The sequence below is a fragment of the Oncorhynchus gorbuscha genome, linkage group LG15 (genome assembly GCF_021184085.1).
Source record: "Oncorhynchus gorbuscha isolate QuinsamMale2020 ecotype Even-year linkage group LG15, OgorEven_v1.0, whole genome shotgun sequence".
NCBI lineage: Eukaryota > Metazoa > Chordata > Actinopteri > Salmoniformes > Salmonidae > Oncorhynchus > Oncorhynchus gorbuscha.
Window position 1 is genome coordinate 24,192,332 of NC_060187.1, and position 26,128 is coordinate 24,218,459.

Here is a 26,128-nt window from a genome sequence, read left to right on the forward strand (position 1 = left end):
TACATTGATGTTTTTCTTTAATTATTTTAGGCTATCTGGCATTGGTGCATAAGCTTAATCTTTAGGGCCTAACTGTAGGCGCGCCAAATAGCTTACACGCCGAAACCCAAATGCACTTGGGAATGGGCAGAAAAAAGTGAGCGTCTATCCATGGAGGCAAAAAGGACAATGTCAGACTTTAATTCATTAAGAGAAAAGCTGTGAAATGGAGAGTTGAAAATAAAGAGAAGGGAGGGACAGAAAAGTAATGTTTGGGAAAGAATTGGTGAAGTGGTTAATATTAACTCCTGCAGAATTAAGCATTTATTTAAGTAAAATGATACATCAAATGTAAGCAAAATTTGAACTTGGGAACAAGAGTGGAGAAATTAGATTTCTTTCTTTCAGCATCTTGAGAGAATGTGAATGCGCAGTTAGATAGTGTCTGTAGAGGTGATATCTTTATCAGCATCATAAAAGCTGACAATAAGCTATTTCAACCACAGAAAATATGCATCCAAGCTGAACTGAAATCTTATCAGAAACGTGTTGGGTCGTTTTCACACTTTCCTGTTTCCTCAGAACTGGTCAAACTGATTTTGCACAGAGAATCGTTTTTACCTATGTCAACTAGATTGAAGCATTATTTCTATCAATGTATCACATTATTCTGGTGATCAAAGGTTTATTTAGTCTTCTAGGGCAACATATTGGCCTAATGACAAGTTGAATAACAGATAGCCTACAAAATGTTGGATATTATAACCAGAAACGTATCTAAATCAGGCAAAAAAAGAATCCTGCACCCCCTGTCAAATCGTTCCGACATCTCACACTATCCTACAGCACATTTTTTTATATAAGCAAGTTAGATTTTCACTTTATCACATATAGACGGGCGGTTGCGGATGGGTTATTAGCAATTGCGGGCAGGTGCAGATGAACACAGCCCCATTACAAAATATACCTTTCCTGTGACTAATTATATTGTTAAGAACCATTTCATTACATCACAAAGCTTTATTCCATTCTGACATGAAGTAACACTTAGACATATTACTCAAAACATACACCCACACAGCAAATTGGCCAGTGTTACCTGGTGTTGATTTTTCAGTGTAACATTTCTAGTGTTGAGTCAGGAGTTAAATTAAATCTGAAATTAACACTCAGTAGTGTAAAATAACCCCAGTGTTAGTGTTTATATCCAATGTTAAGTGTGAGAATGTGATTGTGTCAGTTTTACTCCGCGGAGAGTAAAACATTCCCAATAAAACCATGCCCATCATTATCACATTTCCCAGCATGCTCTACTGGAGGTAGTCATTTTTAGGATTGTTTTTAATATCTGTGTTTTTGCATGTACATTGATTGATTAATATTATGGTACACAAATACAATTTTTCTCAACTAATCCAATCAGATGGATGCAATAAATGCAACTATTACTTAAATGGCTGTTCCAGTTGAAATGGTTTAGATAAGGGGTGGGAAACTCGGGCCCCGAGGTGCCTGATTGGTGTCACCATTTTGCCCTAGCTAATTTAGAACATAATTAGTTTAATCAGCTGTGTTTGCTAGGGATGGGGAAAAGTGTGACACCCTTCTGGATCCTGAAGACTGGAGTTGCCCATCCCTGACTTAGGTAGTCTCCTCACAATGTTCCTAACCCTTACAGACATACTGAATGATTAAAAATCTGCCTGGTTTCCTATAGGAATTACATCCCTTTGCAAGGCTCCATAATGTGACTTGCAGATGTGGCCTGTAAACCAGGATTGTCCTAGCACCACTGTTAGGGTAAAACTTGGCCATCAAAGTAATGCCTTATATATTTAACGTATTGTCCTAAAGCATTATATTTTAATGATAACATTCACCTCTAGTGGGAAGTCCAAAGGAGTGAAATTAATAAATTCAACAACCATGTCTCTGTCACTAACAAATACTGTCATGGGTGGTAAATCTACAATTAACTTGAAAAGGCAAGGCACTGGGAAATTAAATTGGAGGTGTGGCTTAGTTGAGGCATGGCTTTAAATTCGTTGTTTTTGGCACCCATGAATGGAAGTGTTGTATCAGTTTAAGTGGTCTATGGTTATACTTGTTTAAGTTAGAATATGTCTTCTGCTAGTCCTGAAGACTTTGTAAATGCTTACATAATAACAAGTAGCATTAAATACGTTATTATTATTGTAATCTCCTTAATCCAACACAAGCGACCTTGTCAACAGACACAGAGCTCTTTGCGTAATGGTTAAAAAATACTATATAAGGTGTTATTGCATAACACCATTAGTGTAAACTATATACACTTCCTAGTGTTAAAAATACTATATGAAGTGTTATTGCATAACACTAAAAGTGTTAATCATGTGGATCTTTATAAGTGTTGTGTTGATTTAACACTGGAGAATTTGCTGTGCATGAATATCACAATTTCCACCCCAGAACAGTATACTACTTTAGAGTTTGATCATGATAAACTAAGTATACAGTAAAATCTACCATTTTGGTAGACTATGATTGTCAGATTAAGACAAGATTGGCATTTTCTTTTTGCACATATAAGTAACTTGCTTTGTCCGAGCCAGATAGGCCCTTAGGACAGGAGCCAATCTCCTGTTTATGTAGTGTGAGGCTGCATGATGCACAAGTACACCCCCTGGACAGAATAGTAATGTATCGCATGGCCTTTTGCACAGATTCTGTAAGGCATTTCACTCAGCCTTCATTTTGTCTCTGATATCCGAAGGCAAGGTTTCAAACAGGACGTCCTCCACCACTAGGCCGCCACGCTTCAACGCCCGGCAGAACCGCAGCTCTTGAGGCAGGAGCTCAAAATGGTTGCCCTTCAGTTCCAGATGTGTCAATAGAACCAGGTATGAGATCTTTGGTGAGAGCAATGACAGCGTATTCTTGCCCAGCTTAAGGGTTTTGAGCTTCTTGCAAAAGAAGATCTCGTCTGGGAGGTTCTCGATCTTGTTGCACGTGACAGAGAAATACTGAAGACTCTGTAGGACGCCAATCTCCGGCGGAATGAACCGGATGTCGTTGTTGGACAGATCCAGGTAACGAAGCTTGTTGCATAAGAACAGGTGCGAGGGCAAGATCTCTATCTTGTTGTGACTGAAGTAGAGGCGCTCCAGGCTGCCCAGCTTCTTGATGTGCTCAGGGATGTAGCAGATACTGTTGTGCCAGAGTTTCAGGCACGTCAGCTTGTGGAGGTGCTGGCAGCTGACTATCTCCTCAATGGAGCGCAGGTTGTTTTCCTTCAAGTCCAACTCCTGTAGAGTTAGAGTTATACAAATGTATTTTAAGTGTCACTCCATAATATTACAGGAATTGGCAATACATATGACATATTTGAAGTCAAGAAAACCCAGAACAGAGTTAGCTGGAGATGCACCTTTTTATGCCCTTTGCTCAACTAGGAGCTTAAAGTCATTACATATTTAAAAACCACATTGTGGGCCACTCAGTGTGGAGACACTGTAGGGAATCTTACCAGACAGTCATAGTACTGTATATCAAACCTGTAGGTTGACCATTCTAGATAGAGTTTGAGACACTGTAGGCGATCATAGCAGGCGGTCAAGGTACAGCAATATCATACCTGTAGGTTCGTGAGGCTAAAGACAGCATGTGGGATGCGTTCCAGGTCACAGTGCACCAGCTCCAGTTCAGTCAGGTTCACCATCTTCTTCAGGTTGTTGAGCATCACCAGCTTGGTGCCATCGTTGTAAACGTACAGCCTCTGCAGGTGGCTGGACACGTCTACGATGGACTGAGGAATCTTTGTAAAGTTACTTTTGAGCGAGAGGGTCTTCAGATTCTTCAGCTCCCTTAGAGACTCCAGAACCACATTCTTAGACGCGTCAGGACTCAGTGAGCCAATGAGATAGAGCTCCTCTAGATTCCGCAGATGGTACAGCCAATGAGGCAGTTCCCTGCTGTCATCAAACTTTACCCTGAGCACCTTACATAAAGATAGAATGATACTTTATTATAAAAAATCAATAAAACATGCCACACCAAAGACTACCAGAATAGCATACCTTAAGGTTATCCTTGAGGAAGGAAGTGGCTGTGGTGTGGCTCTTTAAGCAACACTGATACAGAGATAGCTCCTGGAGGTTTTCCAGCTGTGCGATGGAGGCTGGGATGGTTACATTGTTGATGATCTCTAGCTTCAGGGATTGGAGCTCTGTCACCTCGAAGATGGTGTCTGGGAGCCCAGACAGCATGAAGAGCTGCAGCTCCAATCTGTTGTTATGGTTGGTCAGCAGTCTCTGACGCAGCTTCTCTGGTGTCCACTCGTGGTTCAGATTCAGCTGTTTCAGTTTGTTCTCACTGACCTCAGACAGGAACACTGCAAACCTGAGAGAAAGAAAGAAGAAGAATACGTTATTGTCCAAAGTAAACAGATATGCCATGGAAACTTCTTCTTTTGTCTTCTGCTTTATTCCAACCCCGAACGGTTGGAGCAGAGGGTAGCCATACAACTGCACCCGAATGGTTTGTTTTACAATTGGAGACATTACATCCTTATCAACAGCAACGGAGAGCTGAATTACTTGAAACAATTTACAATTTTCAAAAAATATATATTTGACACCTTTTGGAGTACAGTGGGTCGTACTGGTCGATCATGTGCAGCATGAAGGCAAAGTCATTCTTCACGTCTGGGATGTCATCGATTCCCGTTTCTTGCCGCACATATTCAAAGGAGTACTCCTTCAGTGAGCGGTAGAAGAGCCAATAGGAAGTGTAGAGGCAGGTGAATCCGTACACAGCCACGAAGCACAGGTAACAGTACGACAACTTAGAGAACAGGTGGGCCATGGTGTGATTACAGGAGAAATGCTTATATCCCGTCATGTCCTGTATGTCCACACTGCACTTCACTGTGATCTGCACCTCAGAGACTAAAGCACTGTTATACGCGATGATGAGGAGGAACTTGAACACTTTTAGAACAGTCTGGCGAACATACATAACGTAGAGGATGTCCCCCTCTTCTACGTGCAGGCGGAACTTCTTTACCTTCTCAAATAGAGCTTTGGCCTGTTCTCCTTCCTTCTTATCCAGAGCGCTGGCTGTGGGCTTGTCCACTACGATCTTCTCTGGGATGGATTTGAGGGACTGGGTCTTCTCCAGGCTGTCCAGGTTCCCCTCTACAGACACGTTGAGGATCGTTTTGCTGGCACTGTTGTTCTTGTTGTCCTTGAATGAATAAATAAATAAATGTATTAATTAATGCATTTTATTTTAAATATTTTGAATATATCCAATTCAGGGCTGTTTCCCGGATACAGATTGAGCCTAGTCCTGGAAACAGAATTTTGAAAGGAGATTCTCCATTGAGTTTTCAGTCCAGGCCTAGGCTTTATCTGTGTCCAGGAAACTGCCCCATAGTTTCCTCAGCCATTCGACTACAACAATACATACAGTTGAAGTCGGAAGTTTACATACACCTTAGCCAAATACATTTAAACTCAATTTCACAATTCTTGACATTTAATCCCAGTAAAAATTCCTTGTCTTAGGTCAGTTAGGATCACCACTTTATTTTAAGAATTTGATATGTCAGAATAATAGTAGAGAGAATGATTTATTTCAGCTTTTATTTCTCATCACATTCCCAATGGGTTAGAGGTTTACATACACTCAATTAGTATTTGGTAGCATTGCCTTTAAATTGATTAACTTGGGTTAAATGTTTCAGGTTGCCTTCCACAAAATTTCCACAGTAAGTTGTGTGAATTTTGGCCCATTCCTCATGACAGAGCTGGTGTAACTGAGTCAGGTTTGTAGGCCTCCTTGCTTGCACATGCTTTTTCAGTTCTGGCCAAATAATTTCTATGGGATTGAGGTCAGGGCTTTGAGATGGCCACTCCAATACCTTGACTTTGTTGACCTTAAGCCATTTTGCCACAACTTTGGAAGTATGCTTGGGGTCATTGTCCATTTGGAAGACCCATTTGTGACCAATCTTTAACTTCCTGACTGATGTCTTGAGATGTTGCTTCAATACATCCACATCATTTTCCTCCTCATGAAGCCATCTATTTTGTGAAGTGCACCAGTCTCTCCTGCAGAAAAGCACTCCCACAACATGATGCTGCCACCCCCGTGCTTCACGGTTTGGATGGTGTTCTTCGGCTTGCAAGCATCCCCCCTTTTCCTCCTAACGTAACGATGGTCATTATGGCCAAACAGTTCTATTTTTGTTTAATCAGACCAGAGGACATTTCTCCAAAAAGTACGATCTTTGTCCCCATGTGCAGTTGCAAACCGTAGTCTGGCTTTTTTATGTACATTTTGGAGCAGTGGCTTCTTCCTTGCTGAGCGGCTTTTCAGGTTAATTCGATATAGGACTTGTTTTACTGTGGATATAGATACTTTTGTACCTGTTTCCTCCAGCATCTTCACAAGGTCCTTTGCTGTTGTTCTGGGATTGATTTGCACTTTTCGCACCAAAGTACGTTCATCTCTAGGAGACAGAATGTGTCTCCTTCCTGAGCGGTATGACGGCTGCTTGGTCCCATGGTGTTAATACTTGTGTGCTATTGTTTGTACATATGAATGTGGTACTTTCAGGCTTTTGGAAATTGCTCCCAAGGATGAACCAGACCTGTGGAGGTCTACAATTGTTTTTCTGAAGTCTTGGCTGATTTCTTTTGATTTTCCCATGATGTCAAGCAAAGAGGCACTGAGTTTGAAGGTAGGCCTTGAAATACATCCACAGGTACACCTCCAATTGACTCAAATTATATCAATTACCCTATCAGAAACTTCTAAACCCATGACATAATTTTCTGGAATTTTCCAAGCTTTTTAAAAGCATGGTAAACTTAGTGTAAGTAAACTTCTGAGCCACTGGAATTGTGATACAGTGAATTATAAGTGAAAGAATCTGTCTGTAAACAATTGTTGGAAAAATTACTTGTGTCATGCAAAAAGTATATGCCCTAACCGACTAAAACTATAGTTTGTTAACAAGAAATCTGTGGAGTGGTTGAAAAACGAGTTTTAATGACTCCAACCTAAGTGTATGTAAACTTCTGACTTCTACTGTACATTTATACACTGCGTGTACAAAACATTATAAGCACATGCTCTTTCCAAGACATAGACTGAACCAGGTGAATCCACGTGTAAGCTATGATCCCTTTTTGACGTCACTTGTTAAATCCACTTCAATCTGTGTCGATGAAGGGGAGGAGACCAGTTAAAGAAGGATTTTAGAGCCTTGAGATAATTGAGATTGTGTATGTGTGCCATTGAGAGGGTGAATTGGTAAGAAAAAAATAGTTAAGTGCCTTTGAACGGTGCACCGGTTTGTGCCAACAGTTTTTCGTGTGTATCGTGTGTACCACCACCCAAAGGACATTCAGTCAACATGAGATAACTGTGGGAAGCATTGGAGTCAACATGGGCCAGCATCAGCATCTCCGTGGAGGGGTGGGTTCAACTCAATATTAGGAAGGTGTTCTTAATGTTTTGTACACTCAGTATACATAGAAACATATATACATTCATACATATAGTACATACTGTACAAACACATACCAACAATACCTTCTCCTCTGGGTTCTCTCCAGACACCTCAGACAGAGCTCTAGTAGTCCAGGGGGAGTCAAAGCACTTTCCCAAGATGGAGATGAAATGCTCTATCTTAGAGCTGGAGCCTGGGAACTTGAACCAGAAATTGCTGCACACCATGAAGATGAGGGTGTGTATGAGGACTAGGTAAGGGAAGTACTTGGCGTACCAGTGCAGGGCTTTCTCGTAGCACATCTGGTTTATGAAGCTGTACTGTTGAAGGTCCAGGTTGGTTTTCAGGCCCATCATCTCATGCACATCCTGCGACACTACAGGTGAGACCAGCTCGGTTTTATTTGGTAAGGGTATTGTTTGGTTCGCCATTGATATTCTCTGTGGAAGGCAGATGATTTTGTCCTGCACCACCTGAAAAAAAAGAAATGTGAAAAAAGACATTCACAATAAAGCAAGCAACCTTAATGTATGATGACAATAGAACTGTCAAACAAGACCCAATGATGGCAATATATACACAATATCACAATAACTGAGTAGTAAACAGTTCTGCAATATTGAAATTATTCACTGATTGTAATTTTCCTAAGATTTTATTAGGCACGTTTCTTTTTTTGCTCTTTTTTATTTTTTAATAATGAGCTAACCCACTAGGCAATTACATTACAACATGGACTAGATGTTGAACTGACGTCTGTGCCCAGTGGGAAAGTGAGTACAATTTCCAATGAATTCATGACAAAAAAGTATATTACAGTAACTTAGATACAATGATAATACAAACAACAGAGGGGGATATCGGATGTTATTTCTCATTTCCTTCTGTGACAACATTGGTAGGACTGTGACTCAGACAGGAAATTACCAATTTGTGTTTTAGCCACCGCAGACTAAAGAGGGAGTCCTACCATTGCACTTTTATAACACTTACAACATTACCAATTTTTCTACTGCAATTATAGACTGATCATGAATGTGGTGATGTATATACAGTTTTTTTCTTCATCTTTGTAAATATTTGCTTTTCTTATGAGCCAGACCAGTGATATAGCCTAAATATCATGTGGTTCCTGAGGCAGAGGACTCTGTCTGGAAATTTTGTCTAAAGAAAATGCCTGATCAGCTGGAAAAGGGGAAAGCTCTCCCTCTTTTAATGCAGGACAGGAGAAATTAAAAGTCAGACTTGCTGAGTACAGTGTTACATTTACATTTAACATTTACATTTAAGTCATTTAGCAGACGCTCTTATCCAGAGCGACTTACAAATTGGTGCGTTCACCTTATGACATCCAGTGGAGCAGCCACTTTACAATAGTGCATCTAAATCTTTTAAGGGGGGGGGGTGAGAAGGATTACTTTATCCTATCCTAGGTATTCCTTAAAGAGGTGGGGTTTCAGGTGTCTCCGGAAGGTGGTGATTGACTCCGCTGTCCTGGCATCGTGAGGGAGTTTGTTCCACCATTGGGGGGGCCAGAGCAGCGAACAGTTTTGACTGGGCTGAGCGGGAACTGTACTTCCTCAGTGGTAGGGAGGCGAGCAGGCCAGAGGTGGATGAACGCAGTGCCCTTGTTTGGGTGTAGGGCCTGATCAGAGCCTGGAGGTACTGAGGTGCCGTTCCCCTCACAGCTCCGTAGGCAAGCAACATGGCCTTGTAGCGGATGCGAGCTTCAACTGGAAGCCAGTGGAGAGAGCGGAGGAGCGGGGTGACGTGAGAGAATTTGGGAAGGTTGAACACCAGACGGGCTGCGGCGTTCTGGATGAGTTGTAGGGGTTTAATGGCACAGGCAGGGAGCCCAGCCAACAGCGAGTTGCAGTAATCCAGACGGGAGACGACAAGTGCCTGGATTAGGACCTGCGCCGCTTCCTGTGTGAGGCAGGGTCGTACTCTGCAGATGTTGTAGAGCATGAACCTACAGGAACAGGCCACCGCCTTGATGTTAGTTGAGAACGACAGGGTGTTGTCCAGGATCACGCCAATGTTCTTAGTGCTCTGGGAGGAGGACACAATGGAGTTGTCAACCGTGATGGCGAGATCATGGAACGGGCAGTCCTTCCCCGGGAGGAAGAGCAGCTCCGTCTTGCCGAGGTTCAGCTTGAGGTGGTGATCCGTCATCCACACTGATATGTCTGCCAGACATGCAGAGATGCGATTCGCCACCTGGTCATCAGAAGGGGGAAAGGAGAAGATTAATTGTGTGTCATCTGCATAGCAATGATAGGGGAGACCATGTGAGGTTATGACAGAGCCAAGTGACTTGGTGTATAGCGAGAATAGGAGAGGGCCTAGAACATAGCCCTGGGGGACACCAGTGGTGAGAGCGCGTGGTGAGGAGACAGATTCTCGCCACGCCACCTGGTAGGAGCGACCTGTCAGGTAGGACGCAATCCAAGCGTGGGCCGCGCCGGAGATGCCCAACTCGGAGAGGGTGGAGAGGAGGATCTGATGGTTCACAGTATCGAAGGCAGCCGATAGGTCTAGAAGGATGAGAGCAGAGGAGAGAGAGTTAGCTTTAGCAGTGCGGAGCGCCTCCGTGATACAGAGAAGAGCAGTCTCAGTTGAATGACTAGTCTTGAAACCTGACTGATTTGGATCAAGAAGGTCATTCTGAGAGAGATAGCGGGAGGGCTGGCCAAGGACGGCACGTTCAAGAGTTTTGGAGAGAAAAGAAAGAAGGGATACTGGTCTGTAGTTGTTGACATCGGAGGGATCGAGTGTAGTTTTTTTCAGAAGGGGTGCAACTCTCGCTCTCTTGAAGACGGAAGGGACGTAGCCAGCGGTCAGGGATGAGTTGATGAGCGAGGTGAGGTAAGGGAGAAGGTCTCCGGGAATGGTCTGGAGAAGAGAGGAGGGGATAGGGTCAAGCGGGCAGGTTGTTGGGGCCGGCCGTCACAAGACGCGAGATTTCATCTGGAGAGAGAGGGGAGAAAGAGGTCAGAGCACAGGGTAGGGCAGTGTGAGCAGAACCAGCGGTGTCGTTTGACTTAGCAAACGAGGTTCGGATGTCGTCGACCTTCTTTTCAAAATGGTTGACGAAGTCATCTGCAGAGAGGGAGGAGGGGGGAAGGATTCAGGAGGGAGGAGAAGGTGGCAAAGAGCTTCCTAGGGTTAGAGGCAGATGCTTGGAATTTAGAGTGGTAGAAAGTGGCTTTAGCAGCAGAGACAGAGGAGGAAAATGTAGAGAGGAGGGAGTGAAAGGATGCCAGGTCCGCAGGGAGGCGAGTTTTCCTCCATTTCCGCTCGGCTGCCCGGAGCCCTGTTCTGTGAGCTCGCAATGAGTCGTCGAGCCACGGAGCGGGAGGGGAGGACCGAGCCGGCCTGGAGGATAGGGGACATAGAGAGTCAAAGGATGCAGAAAGGGAGGAGAGGAGGGTTGAGGAGGCAGAATCAGGAGATCAAGGTTTGAGCAGAGGGAAGAGATGATAGGATGGAAGAGGAGAGAGTAGCGGGGGAGAGAGAGCGAAGGTTGGGACGGCGCGATACCATCCGAGTAGGGGCAGTGTGGGAAGTGTTGGATGAGAGCGAGAGGGAAAAGGATACAAGGTAGTGGTCGGAGACTTGGAGGGGAGTTGCAATGAGGTTAGTGGAAGAACAGCATCTAGTAAAGATGAGGTCGAGCGTATTGCCTGCCTTGTGAGTAGGGGGGGAAGGTGAGAGGGTGAGGTCAAAAGAGGAGAGGAGTGGAAAGAAGGAGGCAGAGAGGAATGAGTCAAAGGTAGACATGGGGAGGTTAAAGTCGCCCAGAACTGTGAGAGGTGAGCCGTCCTCAGGAAAGGAGCTTATCAAGGCATCAAGCTCATTGATGAACTCTCCGAGGGAACCTGGAGGGCGATAAATGATAAGGATGTTAAGCTTGAAAGGGCTGGTAACTGTGACAGCATGGAATTCAAAGGAGGCGATAGACAGATGGGTAAGGGGAGAAAGAGAGAATGACCACTTGGGAGAGATGAGGATCCCGGTGCCACCACCCCGCTGACCAGAAGCTCTCGGGGTGTGCGAGAACACGTGGGCGGACGAAGAGAGAGCAGTGGGAGTAGCAGTGTTATCTGTGGTGATCCATGTTTCCGTCAGTGCCAAGAAGTCGAGGGACTGGAGGGAGGCATAGGCTGAGATGAACTCTGCCTTGTTGGCCGCAGATCGGCAGTTCCAGAGGCTACCAGAGACCTGGAACTCCACGTGGGTCGTGCGCGCTGGGACCACCAGATTAGGGTGGCCGCGGCCACGCGGTGTGGAGCGTTTGTATGGTCTGTGCAGAGAGGAGAGAACAGGGATAGACAGACACATAGTTGACAGGCTACAGAAGAGGCTACGCTAATGCAAAGGAGATTGGAATGACAAGTGGACTACACGTCTCGAATGTTCAGAAAGTTAAGCTTACGTAGCAAGAATCTTATTGACTAAAATGATTAAAATGATACAGTACTGCTGAAGTAGGCTAGCTGGCAGTGGCTGCGTTGTTGACTTTGTAGGCTAGCTGGCAGTGGCTGCGTTGTTGACACTACACTAATCAAGTCGTTCCGTTGAGTGTAATAGTTTCTACAGTGCTGCTATTCGGGGGCTAGCTGGCTAGCTAGCAGTGTTGATTACGTTACGTTGTGTTGTGTCTTTGGCATCATTAAAAGTGGTGACTGTTATTTTATCAAATCAATTCTCTGTAATTATTATTACGTGATTCAACTAATAATGTAAATGTAATTAACTAGGAAGTCGGGGCACCACGGAAAATCTTCAGATTACAAAGTTATAATTTTCAGAATATTACTTCAGATATTTTAATATCTGATCAATTAGGCTTCTATTAAATGAATTATTATTTACCTCACGTCAGTCTCATTCCAAATGTCGTAAATTGTTGGTTATCTGCATGAACCCAGCCTAAACTATGAATTATCCATGCACCTGTCACGCTCGTCATAATGAGTAGACCAAGGCACAGCGTGAGTAGAGTTCCACATATTTTAATAAACTGAAACTCACCAAAACAAAACAATAAAGCACAAACGAAACGTGAAGCTACTGGTGTGCACTCAGGCAACTAAATGTAGACAAGATCCCACAAACACAATGAGGACAATAAGGCTACCTAAATATGATCCCCAATCAGAGACAATGATAAACAGCTGCCTCTGATTGGGAACCATATCAGGCCACCATAGAAATACATTTCACCTAGATGACCCACCCAAGTCACTATCACACCCCAACCAACACAGAGAATAAACAGCTTGCTATGGTCAGGGTGTGACAGTACACCCCCAAAGGTGCGGACTCCGACCGCAAAACCTGACTCAATAGGGGAGGGTCCGGGTGGGCATCTATGATGGATGACACAGGGCGTCGGTGGTGGCTCCAGTGCAGGGCACATCGCCGGAAACTCCGGACCGGGGATCGTCGCCGGAGGCTCCAGACCGTGGATTGTCACTGGAGGAACCAGACAGTAGATCGTTGCAGGAGGCTCTGAACTGAGAACCCCTGCTGAAGGCTCTGGACCACCGACCGTCGCTGGAGGCTCCGGACCGCAGACCGTCTCAGGCGGTTCCGGACCGTAGACCGTCTCAGGCGGTTCCGGACCGTAGACCGTCTCAGGAGGTTGTGGACCGTGGACCGTCATTGGAGGTTCCGGACTGTGGACCGTCGTGGAGGTTCCGGATTGGAAACTACGCCGGCAGCTCTGGACTGGGAACTGTCGCCGGAAGTTCTGGACTGGGATATGTCACCGGAAGCTCTGGACTGGGAACTGTCGCTGGAAGCTCTGGACTGTGGAGGCACACTGGAGGCCTGATGCGTGGTGCCGGCACTGGTCGTACCGGCACTGGTGGTACAGGGCTGGTGACATGCACCTCAGGGCGAGTGCGGGGAGGAGGCACAGAACGTACTGGACTGTGGATGCGCACTGGAGGCCTGATGCATGGGACCGGTACAGGTGGCACTGGGCTGATGACACGCACCTCAGGGCGAGTGCGGGGAGGAGGCACAGGACGCACTGGACTGTGGAGGCACACTGGAGGTCTAGAGTGCAGAGCTGTGCGGGAAGCTGGCACATGACGCACTGGGCTGTGAAGGCGTACTGGCGACACAGTGCGTAGAACCAGCGCCGGATATCCTGGACCTAGGAGACGTACTGGAGACCAGGAGCGCTGAGCCGGCACAATCCGTCCTGGCTGACTGCCCACTCTAGCATGGCAACTGCGGGAAGCTGGAACAGAGCGCACCGGGCTGTGAATGCGCACTGGAGACACTGTGCGCATCACTGCATAACACGGTGCCTGACCGGTCACACGCTCCCCACGGTAAGCACGAGGAGTTGGTTCAGGTCTAAACCCTGACTCCGCCAATCTCCCCATGTGCCACCCCCCAAAAAAGTTTTGGGGCTGCCTCTCGTGCCTCTCTTGTTGTTCTAACTCCTCGTATCGTCGCTGTTCCGCTCTCGCTGCCTCCAACTGCTCCCTTGAATGGCGATACTCTCCGGCCTGCGTCCAGGGTCCTTCTCCATCCAGGATTTCCTCCCATGACCATTCCTCCTGACCATGCTGCTTGGTCTGTTTTAGGTGGGTTCTTCTCTCATGCTCATTGTAATGAGTAGACCAAGGCGCAGCGTGAGTAGAGTTCCACATATTTTAATAAACTGAAACTCACCAAAACAAAACAATAAAGCACAAACGAAACGTGAAGCTACTGGTGTGCACTCAGGCAACTAAATGTAGACAAGATCCCACAAACACAATAAGGACAATAAGGCTACCTAAATAAGATCCCCAATCAGAGACAATGATAAACAGCTGCCTCTGATTGGGAACCATATCAGGCCACCATAGAAATACATTTCACCTAGATGACCCACCCAAGTCACTATCACACCCCAACCAACACAGAGAATAAACAACTTACTATGGTCAGGGTGTGACAACACCAATTGGCTTAATCATTTATTTACTAACTAACTAAATAATTACAGAAATGCATGAACAAACAAACAGTAGATATTGCTTACTAACAAGGATAGGGAAGATTCCCAAGTGGGCTAAGCCGATATGACAGCTTGGTGGACAAAGGGAAGTGGGTGTGGACTGAGAAAGAAGCGGGAAAGACAAAAGGGATCACTATACACAGTATATACAGTGGGGCAAAAAAGTATTTAGTCAGCCACCAATTGTGCAAGTTCTCCCACTTAAAAAGATGATAGAGGCCTGTAATTTTCATCATAGGCACGGTTCAACTATGACAGACAAAATGAGAAAATAAAATCCAGAAAATCACATTGTAGAATTTTTTATTTATTTATTTGCAAATTATGGTGGAAAATAAGTATTTGGTCAATAACAAAAGTTTATCTCAATACTTTGTTATCTACCCCTTTGTTGGCAATGACAGAGGTCAAATGTTTTCTTTAAGTCTTCACAAGGTTTTCACACACTGTTGCTGGTATTTTGGCCCATTCCTCCATGCAGATCTCCTCTAGAGCAGTGATGTTTTGGGGCTGGGCAACACAGACTTTCAACTCCCTCCAAAGATTTTCTATGGGGTTGAGATCTGGAGACTGGCTAGGCCACTCCAGGACCTTGAAATGCTTTTTACGAAGCCACTCCTTCGTTTCCCGAGAGGCGTGTTTGGGATCATTGTCATGCTGAAAGACCCAGCCACGTTTCATCTTCAATGCCCTTGCTGATGGAAGGAGGTTTTCACTCAAAATCTCACGATACATGGCCCCATTCATTCTTTCCTTTACACGGATCAGTCGTCCTGATCCCTTTGCAGAAAAACAGCCCCAAAGCATGATGTTTCCAGCCCCATGCTTCACAGTTTGTATGGTGTTCTTTGGATGCAGCTCAGCATTCTTTGTCCTCCAAACACGACGAGTTGAGTTTTTACCAAAAAGTTCTATCCATATGATATTCTCCCAATCTTCTTCTGGATCATCCACATGCTCTTTAGCAAACTTCAGACGGGCCTGGATATGTACTGGCTTAAGCAGGGGGACACGTCTGGCACTGCAGGATTTGAGTCCCTGGCGGCGTAGTGTGTTACTGATGGTAGGCTTTGTTACATTGGTCCCAGCTCTCTGCAGGTCATTCAGTAGGTCCCCCCGTGTGGTTCTGGGATTTTTGATCACCGTTTTGTGATCATTTTGACCCCACGGGGTGAGATCTTGCGTGGAGCCCCAGATCGAGGGAGATTATCAGTGGTCTTGTATGTCTTCCATTTCCTAATAATTGCTCTCACAGTTGATTTCTTCAAACCAAGCTGCTTACCTATTGCAGATTCAGTCTCCCCAGCCTGGTGCAGGTCTACAATTTTGTTTCTGGTGTCCTTTGACAGCTCTTTGTTCTTGGCCATAGTGGAGTTTGGAGTGTGACTGTTTGAGGTTGTGGACAGGTGTCTTTTATACTGATAACAAGTTCAAACTGGTACCATTAATACAGGTAACGAGTGGAGGACAGAGGAGCCTCTTAAAGAAGAACTTACAGGTCTGTGAGAGCCAGAAATCTGGCTTGTTTGTAGGTGACCAAATACTTATTTCCACCATAATCTGCAAATAAATTCATAAAAAATCCTACAATGTGATTTTCTTATTTTTTTTCTCATTTTGTCTGTCATAGTTGAAGTGTACCTATGATGAACATTACAGGCCTCTCTCATCTTTTTATGTGGGAGAACTTGCACAATTGGTGGCTGAATAAATTATTTTTTGCCCCACTGTAATTATATTAATTGAAATGCTAATCCTTTGCACACAACGCTCACTCATTCGGGAATAATTGCAATCAATATATATTACGCCCATGTGTCGTTGTGATCTTCTCTGTTGGAATCCGTTCCATCTGCTGGAGAGTTAATCCGAGTCTCTCTCTCGCTTTCTGTTTCCCTGAAGATCAAAGTCGTTAATGGTTAGAATGGATACTTCAGAGTACCATTCAGAAATGTTGTCATAGAATAGATGTTTTGGCGGTTGTCTGTATTCTCGTCCCAGGTTTACATGATGTCTAGCTGCAGACTAGTAATTCGTATCTAAGATTTGCTCTTATTCTGTAGGGATCGCTAGTCTCAGGGTTTAACCATTTCCAGCCGTGTAGCCAATGCTCCACATGGTATGGTAATTTAATAACTATTTGCAATCAAATCTCACGCTGTGGATTTGCTTAGTCTTGGTACACAAACCTGTGCCACCTCAGCTTACACCGAGGTATGCGTAGTCTGAAGAGGATTTCCTCAGGGGGGGGTTTTATTCGTAACAATAGGAAAGGGCTGTTCCATGACGCCAGATCATGTCTGTGCTTATGGGAATGGGACAATGACTTAGTTAAACTTTAAAGGGAATACAATTCTCTCACATTAAAGGTTTAACATCACATTACATCATTTCACAAATAGTTTCATCTTTACTCATTCATTTTATACAAGAATTAGATGCAAACACCATAATTGAGAAATGTACACATTCAGAGATATAGTTATGTGTTTCCTGTCGTTAGTGAGGTCACCAAATGAAACACACTCAACATAACTGTCCTTTAAGTGTCCACGGACTCTTCCCACATTCTCACAAGTGGACATATAGTTTCATTTTCACATTTTGGGGATTTAGGAGTTCAGCCACATGAAATCCTTTGTTCACTCTGTGGTCTCTCTTTCAGCGTGGCCAGGGGGAGATAGTCTCCGCCAGGAATTTACCACCTGAGATAACAGAACCTGGGTGTAGGAGAGAGTGAGAGGGGGAAGCCACGATCTATACCCAGAAAGAGCCACGTCATGACAACAGAGATCAGCAGAATTCTACACACCCTGGTCATCTCTCTCTCTCACACGCACGCACGCACGCGCACACACACACACACACACACACACACACACACACACACACACACACACACACACACACACACACACACACACACACACACACACACACACACACACACACACACACACACACACACACACACACACACACACACACACACACACACGCACACACACACTTCTCTTTCTCACTCTCCTGATCTCACTCTTGATCTTTCTCTTCTTTTACTTTCTCTCCCTCTCTGTCCTGCTCTCTTTCTCTCTCTGTCTTTCTTTCTCTCTCTCTCTCTCAACTTCCCCCTTACTGTTCATCTACATCTGGTAGCTACACTTGTGTGTGTAAAGCCAAAAAATGTCCCTTTGGCAGAGCCAGTGTTTACCTCCACTAATGTAAACTGAGACAAACAATCCCATAATGCCAGGAAATGTATTAATTAGGGACAGTGCTGTCTGCTTTGACTAGGCTGCGGTTCAGTTCACCATGTAAACTACCAATGTAAACTAATGAGGGTCATCAGATGGGTCATGTTTGGAAATCACCCACTATTTACAAACTGTGAATGCAGTTTTTCAAAATAGTCATTATTTTTTGTAGTGATCCTTCCCTTGTTTCAAGGGACAACACAGGATATTCTCACCCCAATAAACAAGTTCCTGTCAATGGTGTTTTGGGCTTTTCTAAAAATAAAGACTTATAATCTACAGGGGTTTATAAGAGGAGAAGGATAGCGGCTCGGGTTAATCCTTACAATTTCACGTGGAAAACATGATTTCACATGTGTAGTTTCATGTTATCACATGTTGCTTCACATGTTATAACATTAACTTCACATATAATCACCTGTGACCAGATCAAAATGTGATTGTGGAACACACATGTGATCATGTGAAATTCATGTTTTTTTTCCGTAAGGGAGGGTTCCACCCTCTTTCTCTGCAGCTGGTCATATGAGGGGAAGGGAAGTGACAGGCCACTGGTCGCTGGAAACATGGCTGTGTTCCAGATGGCTCTGGACAAAAGAAGTGCACTACGTATATAGGGGAGAGGATACCATTTCGGATGAAGCCCATGTGTTTATGAAGACGTGGTGAGGCAGGCGGGGGAGACATTTTTGGTGGGCAGTGTCTATGTGAGTGTGTGTATGTGTGGAGTGCAGGAATGTTTTCCCTATTCCGTTGGTAAACTTCCACTATACTGTGCAACTTACATGAACCCAACACTGGGCTGTTTGTGACTACAGGACAGGACACAGTAGATCTACAGAGCAGTGAATCAGCAAGTTACTTTAAAGACTAATATCTGCTATAACATCCTAACTCCACGGCACACAAGGCATACTGTGTGAATTACAACATATTTCTCATTATGACATCAATTCAACCACTTTTGCCCCACTAGGTATAGGACTATGCTACAAGATAAAGTTATAATGTGTATGCACCTTGTTCATTAGATTGTCAGGCCTTTTGGACACTCTGAGGCGGGGAAAACAGACATTGTGAGGTTTGAAGATACTGACCTTGTACTGTGTATCCGAACACTCATATCATGAGCATGATGACAGACAGGTAGTCTGTGCACTAACCTGTCGGGGGCATCCGAACACTCCGATCATTAACATGACCACAGCGAGGTAGTCTGTGCACTAACCTGTAGGGTGCATCCGAACACTCCGATCATTAACATGACCACAGAGAGGTAGTCTGTGCACTAACCTGTAGGGTGCATCCGAACACTCCGATCATTAACATGACCACAGAGAGGTAGTCTGTGCACTAACCTGTAGGGTGCATCCGAACACTCCGATCATTAACATGACCACAGAGAGGTAGTCTGTGCACTAACCTGTAGGGTGCATCCGAACACTCCGCTCATTAACATGACCACAGAGAGGTAGTCTGTGCACTAACCTGTAGGGTGCATCCGAACACTCCGATCATTAACATGACCACAGAGAGGTAGTCTGTGCACTAACCTGTAGGGTGCATCCGAACACTCCGATCATTAACATGACCACAGAGAGGTAGTCTGTGCACTAACCTGTAGGGTGCATCCGAACACTCCGATCATTAACATGACCACAGAGAGGTAGTCTGTGCACTAACCTGTAGGGTGCATCCGAACACTCCGATCATTAACATGACCACAGAGAGGTAGTCTGTGAACACATCCCACCAGGGCTTCAGAACCCGGAATGCTGGCTCCTGCTCTGAGAACTGCCGGAACTCCGTCACAGGAATCATGGCTCCCGCTGAGACAGAGATTTAGGGATTGTTTGCAAACAATGTATTTATAAACAATGTATAGCTTCAAAATATATTTAGTCCTTATATGTGCCAATCTTTACAATCAAAGCTCCATTTATGAATTTAAAAGTGGTTACATTTCTCCATCCCCATCCATTAGATTTTTATCCAACCAAGTGGCAGGGCTGCCTTTTGGTTGAAAAAAAAGTCTGGAAGCTCCATTTAAATGGCCTTGTCACTTTCCTGGAGGATGCTGACCTACTGTATATGTTCAACATGGCCAGCTTCCAGACTAGTTGAACACGCAGGGGGAATTATAGGGGGAAATGTAGCTAGCCTTCACAAGACAATACTTGGAACTAATAAGGTTTCCTTTGTGTGTGGGGTTTGGGTGAATTAAACTCTGCTTCCTGTCATGCTGTTAAACATGAAAAGAAACCATGTTGCACCTATACCTGCGTACATGAACATGTGTGTCAATTCGTACTGGTGATACGGTTAATGATTTGACTGTACAACAATTAACCGAGGCATGATTTTGGCAGTTGGTCTAGATCAAATCTTCATGGCTGACATACCCTAAACAATCTGCCTGTTGGATAACTGAATCATAACATACTATATAGAGCCATGCTAGTAGCATCATCAAGGCCTTATACATTTACATTTACATTTAAGTCATTTAGCAGACGCTCTCACCTCTCTCTCTCTCATCAACAACATCTGAGTCAGAGGAACATTCTTCAACATTAAGAGAAAAGGATGTCAAATGTTTTTCCTATGATAATCTCTTATTTTGGAAAGTTATTTCTCAAAGCATTAGTATGATTCTACTCTGTTTGCACATTAATGAAAATGTAAAACAATACAACCAGAATAGTAACCCACTGGGCACAAACTGGTTAAATCAAAACTGATTACATATACAAAAAATCATGAAGGTAAATGGATTATCAAGAATTTGTGTCTTTTTTTCACCCAACTTTTACCCTAAATCCAATAAAATGGTTAACATTTTTGTTGATTTCATTTTGACTTCACGTTAGTTGAATGTAAAACAAAACTAGATGTTGAACTGACGTCTGTGCCCAGTGGGAAGCATTTACATTAGTTGGCCTATATCGTTTACTCTGTAAAATGTCACACTTACATGATAAAGTATGTATATAGGCTACTTATGTATAAATATATGTATGTGTATAGGTATGTATAAGGACACAACTAAATAATGAATTAATATATCATATTCTAGAAGTTAGATAAACTTGACTGTGTTTGTTTGTCAATGGTTTTAATTTTGTTCTAAATTCATGTACAGTATATATAGTCTTCAGCACTAAACAACCACACAAGTGTATAGTCTATCAAAACATATCTCAAGAGAGCTACAGCTAAATATGTGAGACTTTTAATAACACAGCTGCACTGTTTAGATAGAGCACCGTGCTAGAAACAAACAACCATCTTTAACCAGAGTCGGAAAGCCTAAAACTTTGTCTCAAAGTCACAGATATACTGATTTTACTGTGGAAACTAGACCTATAGTGTCATCTCTATTGTCCTTTTATTGTCCTACAACTGAACACACTGTTCCCTTGAGGAGTTCCTGAGATATGGAAATAATGCATGTGCGTACCTCGACATTAAGGGTGGAAGAAAGTTCAGGTTCAATACAATTATTTTTAACATGACACTTAACTTAACTGAGTTTACCAAACATTAGGAACACCTTCCTAATATTGAGTTGCCCCCCTTTTGCAATCAGAACAGCCTCAATTTGTTGGGGCATGGACTCTACAAGGTGTCGAAAGCATTCCACAGGGATGCTGGCCCATGTTGACACCAATGCTTCCCACAGTTGTATCAAGATGACTGTGTCAGGATTTGGCCAGGGTTGTTCCGGTTTTTGGTCACTAGATGCCCCCATTGTGCCTTTTGTTTTCCCTTGATCCCCATTATTATTTGCACCTGTGCCTCGTTTCCCCTGATTGTATTTAAACCCTTTGTTTTCCTCATGTTCTTTGCTCTGTGTTTGTATGTTAGCACCCAGCCCTAGTACTCTGTGTACTCTTGTTGATCCCGGTGGACTCTCTTGGAATTCTCTAGGCCGTCATTGAAAATAAGAATTTGTTCTTAACTGACTTGCCTGGTTAAATGAAGGTAAAATAAATAAATAAAATTCTCGCTCATAAAACTCCTGTGGCTTGTTTTTCAAATTGTCATGTTTTGTTTCTAAATGTCTGCGCAAGAGTGAACATTTCCTGCGACAGAGTAACGGTTAATGTGATTGGATGTTAATTATTTGACTTGGCTACCTGTATTTGTGTAAGGTTTTGTATTTATTTTCTTAGTCAACCTTGTGTTCTGTTTCGTTTTGTTCTTGAAAGTAGCCCTGCCTTTCATTTTTGTTCATTGATTTCACCTGTGTTAGTTACTCACCTGGTCTCATCAGCTCCTTATTTAGTTCAGTTCATTCTGTTTGTGCATTTGTGAGGTATTGTTCGTTTTGACTCTACTAAGCCTTTTCCTAGGTCGTTTGTGAGAAGCAGTTGTAGCCTTCAGTCCTAGCGTTGACTCACCTGCCTGTTTGCCTACCTGTGTATGACCATTGCCTGCCTGTGACCACGATTCCTGCCTTCTGCAAAGGTGAAATTAACATCTGCCGCACTCTGCGTGTGAATCTACACCTTTTTCTCCCTGAGTATTCATTACAATTTTTCATTGTGCTGTTATTTAGCTGAACACTCACCCAAATGTATAGCCCCGGTGGAAAATATAAATTCACTGTTTGAAAATGTGTTTAAAAAATGTGAATCACATTTTTATTTGGCATTTCCCCCGACGTCATTGTACCCCAGTTTGGGAATAACTGGTCTACACTGACTGAAGTGGATTTAACAAGTGACATCAATAAGGGATCATAGCTTTCACCTGGTCAGTCAATGTCATGGAAAGGACAGGTGTTCTTATGGTTTTGTATCCTCAGTGTATATTGTATAATACAAATGTATATGAAGGTCCAATGGGTATAAGGCATTAGTAAACACTCTGTATCGGTTTAACTCCAATCAACTATAGTGGGAAAAACTGTACATAGCCTTTGATCATTTTTTACAAATGATTCCTCCCTAGCCTAGATAAGTTGTTTGCTTTGTCAACTCAATGAGCTGGCCTGGATGCCTGGGCCGCCTGGGTTTTATCCTTTGCCTGGCTCTTCCTGACAGGAAACTCTGCAAATCTCCAACACTGACTTATTGGGCCTGCCCAAAACAGACTATGACGGTGTCCCAAATGGCACCCTATACCCTATATAGTGCACTGCTTTTGACCAGAGCGCTCTCGGGATACAATATATAGGGCATAGGGTTCCATTTGGGACAGACATGAATGTCTGGATAGATCACACCCAGTCCCCAGTCAGTCCCAAGGATAACACATCCTGTCCAAGATGGGTTTATTAGTTAGGAGGACCATGGAAAAACTTTGTAGAAAATATTAGACTCCAGGGTCACTTTGAGAAAATAGGGGTGATTGTAACAATAGGTCTTAAATGATAACAACAACGTCAGACTTATGTAAGTGACTTGGGACATATTTTAATAACTTGTACAATGAAAATCCCAAATATCTTATACTACCAGTATTATTCAACTACATACTGCATACTGCATGCGGATCCTATCGGTTAACCTTAGCCGACTTCTCTTAGTTCACCTTCAAACCACATAATAGAAGGTAACAACATTGCATCTCTAGATAAGATTAAGATAAATATGACACCATCCCCTAAAAACTAAACATAAACCATTCCCTCTCCACAGGGTACTGAAAAGCTCAAGGGTTTAGTATTAGGGTGTACAGTATATGGCTAATCTATGGTGTGAATTATCTGTCTTCCATAAATAGGCACTCACACTGCTAACCAGTTATTCATATGGAGAATAATATTTAAGAACTATTTTTCATCTTCTTTCCTTTTTGGGAAGAGGGGGGAGGGGATGGAGGAATAGGTGATATCATTTTCCAAACTTGATAAATTCCCACCACGTTTCATATTTCTAGCCTTTAAGCAAAATAATAAAGCCTATGTGTGGGTTTAAATCTAATTGAGTTACAGTACATGGCATATGCCTAACTCAATGTTAGCATTATTCAGAGGCAGTGTCAGCTAGTGCAGGAGGCTCGGGTTACATGGGCTATAGACAGGACAAAGTTAAAATGTATATTTATATTGCTATGCAAAAATGGAAACAATGTGTAGGCTAATTTACAGTAAAACCCGAATACAATGTAACGAAATATGCGCTATGAAAACAACATGGACATTTATCCTCAATCATGTAAGAATACAATAACAACATGTGCCTTACCCTAGTGATATCCGCCTGACAGCCTAGATTCTATAGCGGTTTTTCGATGGGTGTTTTTTAGGGCAGCAGCGGCAATCATGTCCCTGTGGATCTGGTGTGGTCCTCAGCTTTCCGTTATTTCTGACTGCAAGCTAGTTCAATGTTCCTGTTTGTGATGCACAAAGACTATAGCCTACTGACTGACTGACGCGTTCAGGGCGGGGACTAGCCGGTAAACGTTTAGGGCTAGTTTGAATTGAAGAAGGTAGTCCATAAATGCAGACGAAGGATTTCAAGGAAAAGCTCTGTATTGAGGGACGGTCTAAGATCCCTCCCAATATGTTCTCCAATCTCATAAAGCATTTGGCTCAGTGCCATTATCCTCGCAAGGTGAGGCATTAAAGGGTATTGAGAACAGCAGTGCCAATCATTTTGACCCCTGTCTTTTTGAGAAATAAATATCACTTGGTAAACAAAATCTGTTTCTCTGAGCAATTGTATTAGCACAAAATAATATAATTTCCCTATTTTTTTGGAGCTTACAATATAGCTCAGTATATATATTATTTATTTCATGCAGTTTTTTGCTCATCTTCATCAAGGATGGAAAGAATACTGAAATATACTACTCAAGAAGAAGTACTGTTACTTTAATGACATTTTACTCAAGTAGCAGTACTATTACTGGTGTAAAACAAACTACAAGTAAAAGTAAAAAGTAGCTTCCCTTCCTTTATCCATTTCCTTCCCTAGCTTCCTTTCCTCCTTTCCTAGCACAAATCTGTATGTAGAAAAGCAAAGGATTTGTCAAAAATGGTGTTAATGTCACACCCTGATCTGTTTCACCTGTCTTTGTGCTTGTCTCCACCCCCTCCAGGTGTCGCCCATCTTCCTCATTATCCCAAGTGTATTTATACCTGTGTTCTCTGTATGTTTGCTGCCATTTCGTTTTGTTTCTTCAAACCTACCAGTGGCTTTTCCTGTGCGCCTGTCTGTCATTAGTTCCTGTATTCTAGCTTTCCTGGGTTTTGACCATTCTGCCTTCCCTGAGCCTGCCTGCCGTTCTGTACCTTTCAGACTCTGCTCTGGACTACTGACCTGGACTACTGCCTGCCCTTGACCTGTCGTTGGCCTGCCCCTTTGTTTTTGTAATAAACTTTTGTTACTTCGAAACTGTCTGCATCTGGTTCTTCTCCTTAGCCTTGACAGTTAACATTTGAGAGGAAAGGAAATTAGGAAAGGAAAGGTGAAAATGGAGCTGGAGAGGAAAGAAGAAAGGGATCTAGAAAAGGAGGGAAGAAAAGGGAGCTAGGACAGAAAAGGAGGAAAGAAAACAAATCCCAGAAAGGATAGGAGGAATGGACAGTAGAATATGAGGAATGGATAGGAGGAATGGAAAGGAGGAAATTAAAGGGAGCTAGGAAAGGAGGAAAGGAAGCTAGGAAAGGGATCAAGGAAGGGAAGCTTAGAATGTATAGGAAGAAAGGAAATGAGGAATGAAGATAGGAAGAGAAGCTAAGAAAGGAGGAAAGGAACTAGGAATCAATTATAAGGTGACCTTGGAAAGGAAAGGGAGAAAGGGAGCTAGGAGAGCACTGTTGGGGAGGGGAGGAAAGGAATGGGTGCTATCATAGGATGCAATGAAAGGGAGCTTGGAAAAGATTAAATGAAGTAAGAAAGGAAGCTAGAAAAGGAGGAACGAAAGGGAGCTTGGATACGAGGAAAGAAAAGGATGAAAGGGATCTAGGACAGAAAAGGAGTTCACATGCATGTGGTAGGGATTAACTACGTCCGGTAGATGGCGATAGTAAGCTATTGGATTTAGTGAGAGGTTAGTTTTATCTGCTGAGTGGCTGCTGCTGGGGCTTGGTTTGTGGCCCTGGGTTTCTGCTAGATTATAATGCATTCCTATGGGATTTTACCTAGAGTGACATATACTGGGCAGGTTTGCTGTCCCATTCCTTAAAAGTTACAGAGTATACCACCTTCCGGAGACACCTGAAACCCCACCTCTTTAAGGAATACCTAGGATAGGATAAAGTAATCCTTCTCACCCCCCCCCCTTAAAAAATTTAGATGCACTATTGTAAAGTGGCTGTTCCACTGGATATCATAAGGTGAATGCACCAATTTGTAAGTCGCTCTGGATAAGAGCGTCTGCTAAATGACTTAAATGTAATGTAATGTAAATGTA

General features: G+C 43.5%; 1 protein-coding gene across 2 annotated transcripts; it reads right to left on the bottom strand.

Annotated features, from left to right (window-relative positions):
- Positions 1-647: 647 nt before the first annotated feature.
- Positions 648-24,176, bottom strand: LOC123996783 (volume-regulated anion channel subunit LRRC8C-like). 2 transcript variants are annotated; one of them, XM_046300471.1, is made up of 7 exons: positions 23,956-24,176; positions 19,445-19,590; positions 7,555-7,953; positions 4,598-5,205; positions 4,038-4,359; positions 3,596-3,958; positions 648-3,266 (listed from the first exon to the last, which is right to left on the bottom strand). In XM_046300471.1, the coding sequence occupies exons 2-7, from the start codon at positions 19,580-19,582 to the stop codon at positions 2,700-2,702; spliced, it is 2,397 nt and encodes a 798-aa protein (XP_046156427.1). In that variant the 5' UTR covers positions 19,583-19,590; positions 23,956-24,176; the 3' UTR covers positions 648-2,699. The 2 variants fall into 2 exon arrangements, with proteins under 2 accessions (XP_046156427.1, XP_046156428.1); XM_046300472.1 differs by having other exon boundaries at positions 7,564-7,953; positions 23,956-24,175.
- Positions 24,177-26,128: the final 1,952 nt, after the last annotated feature.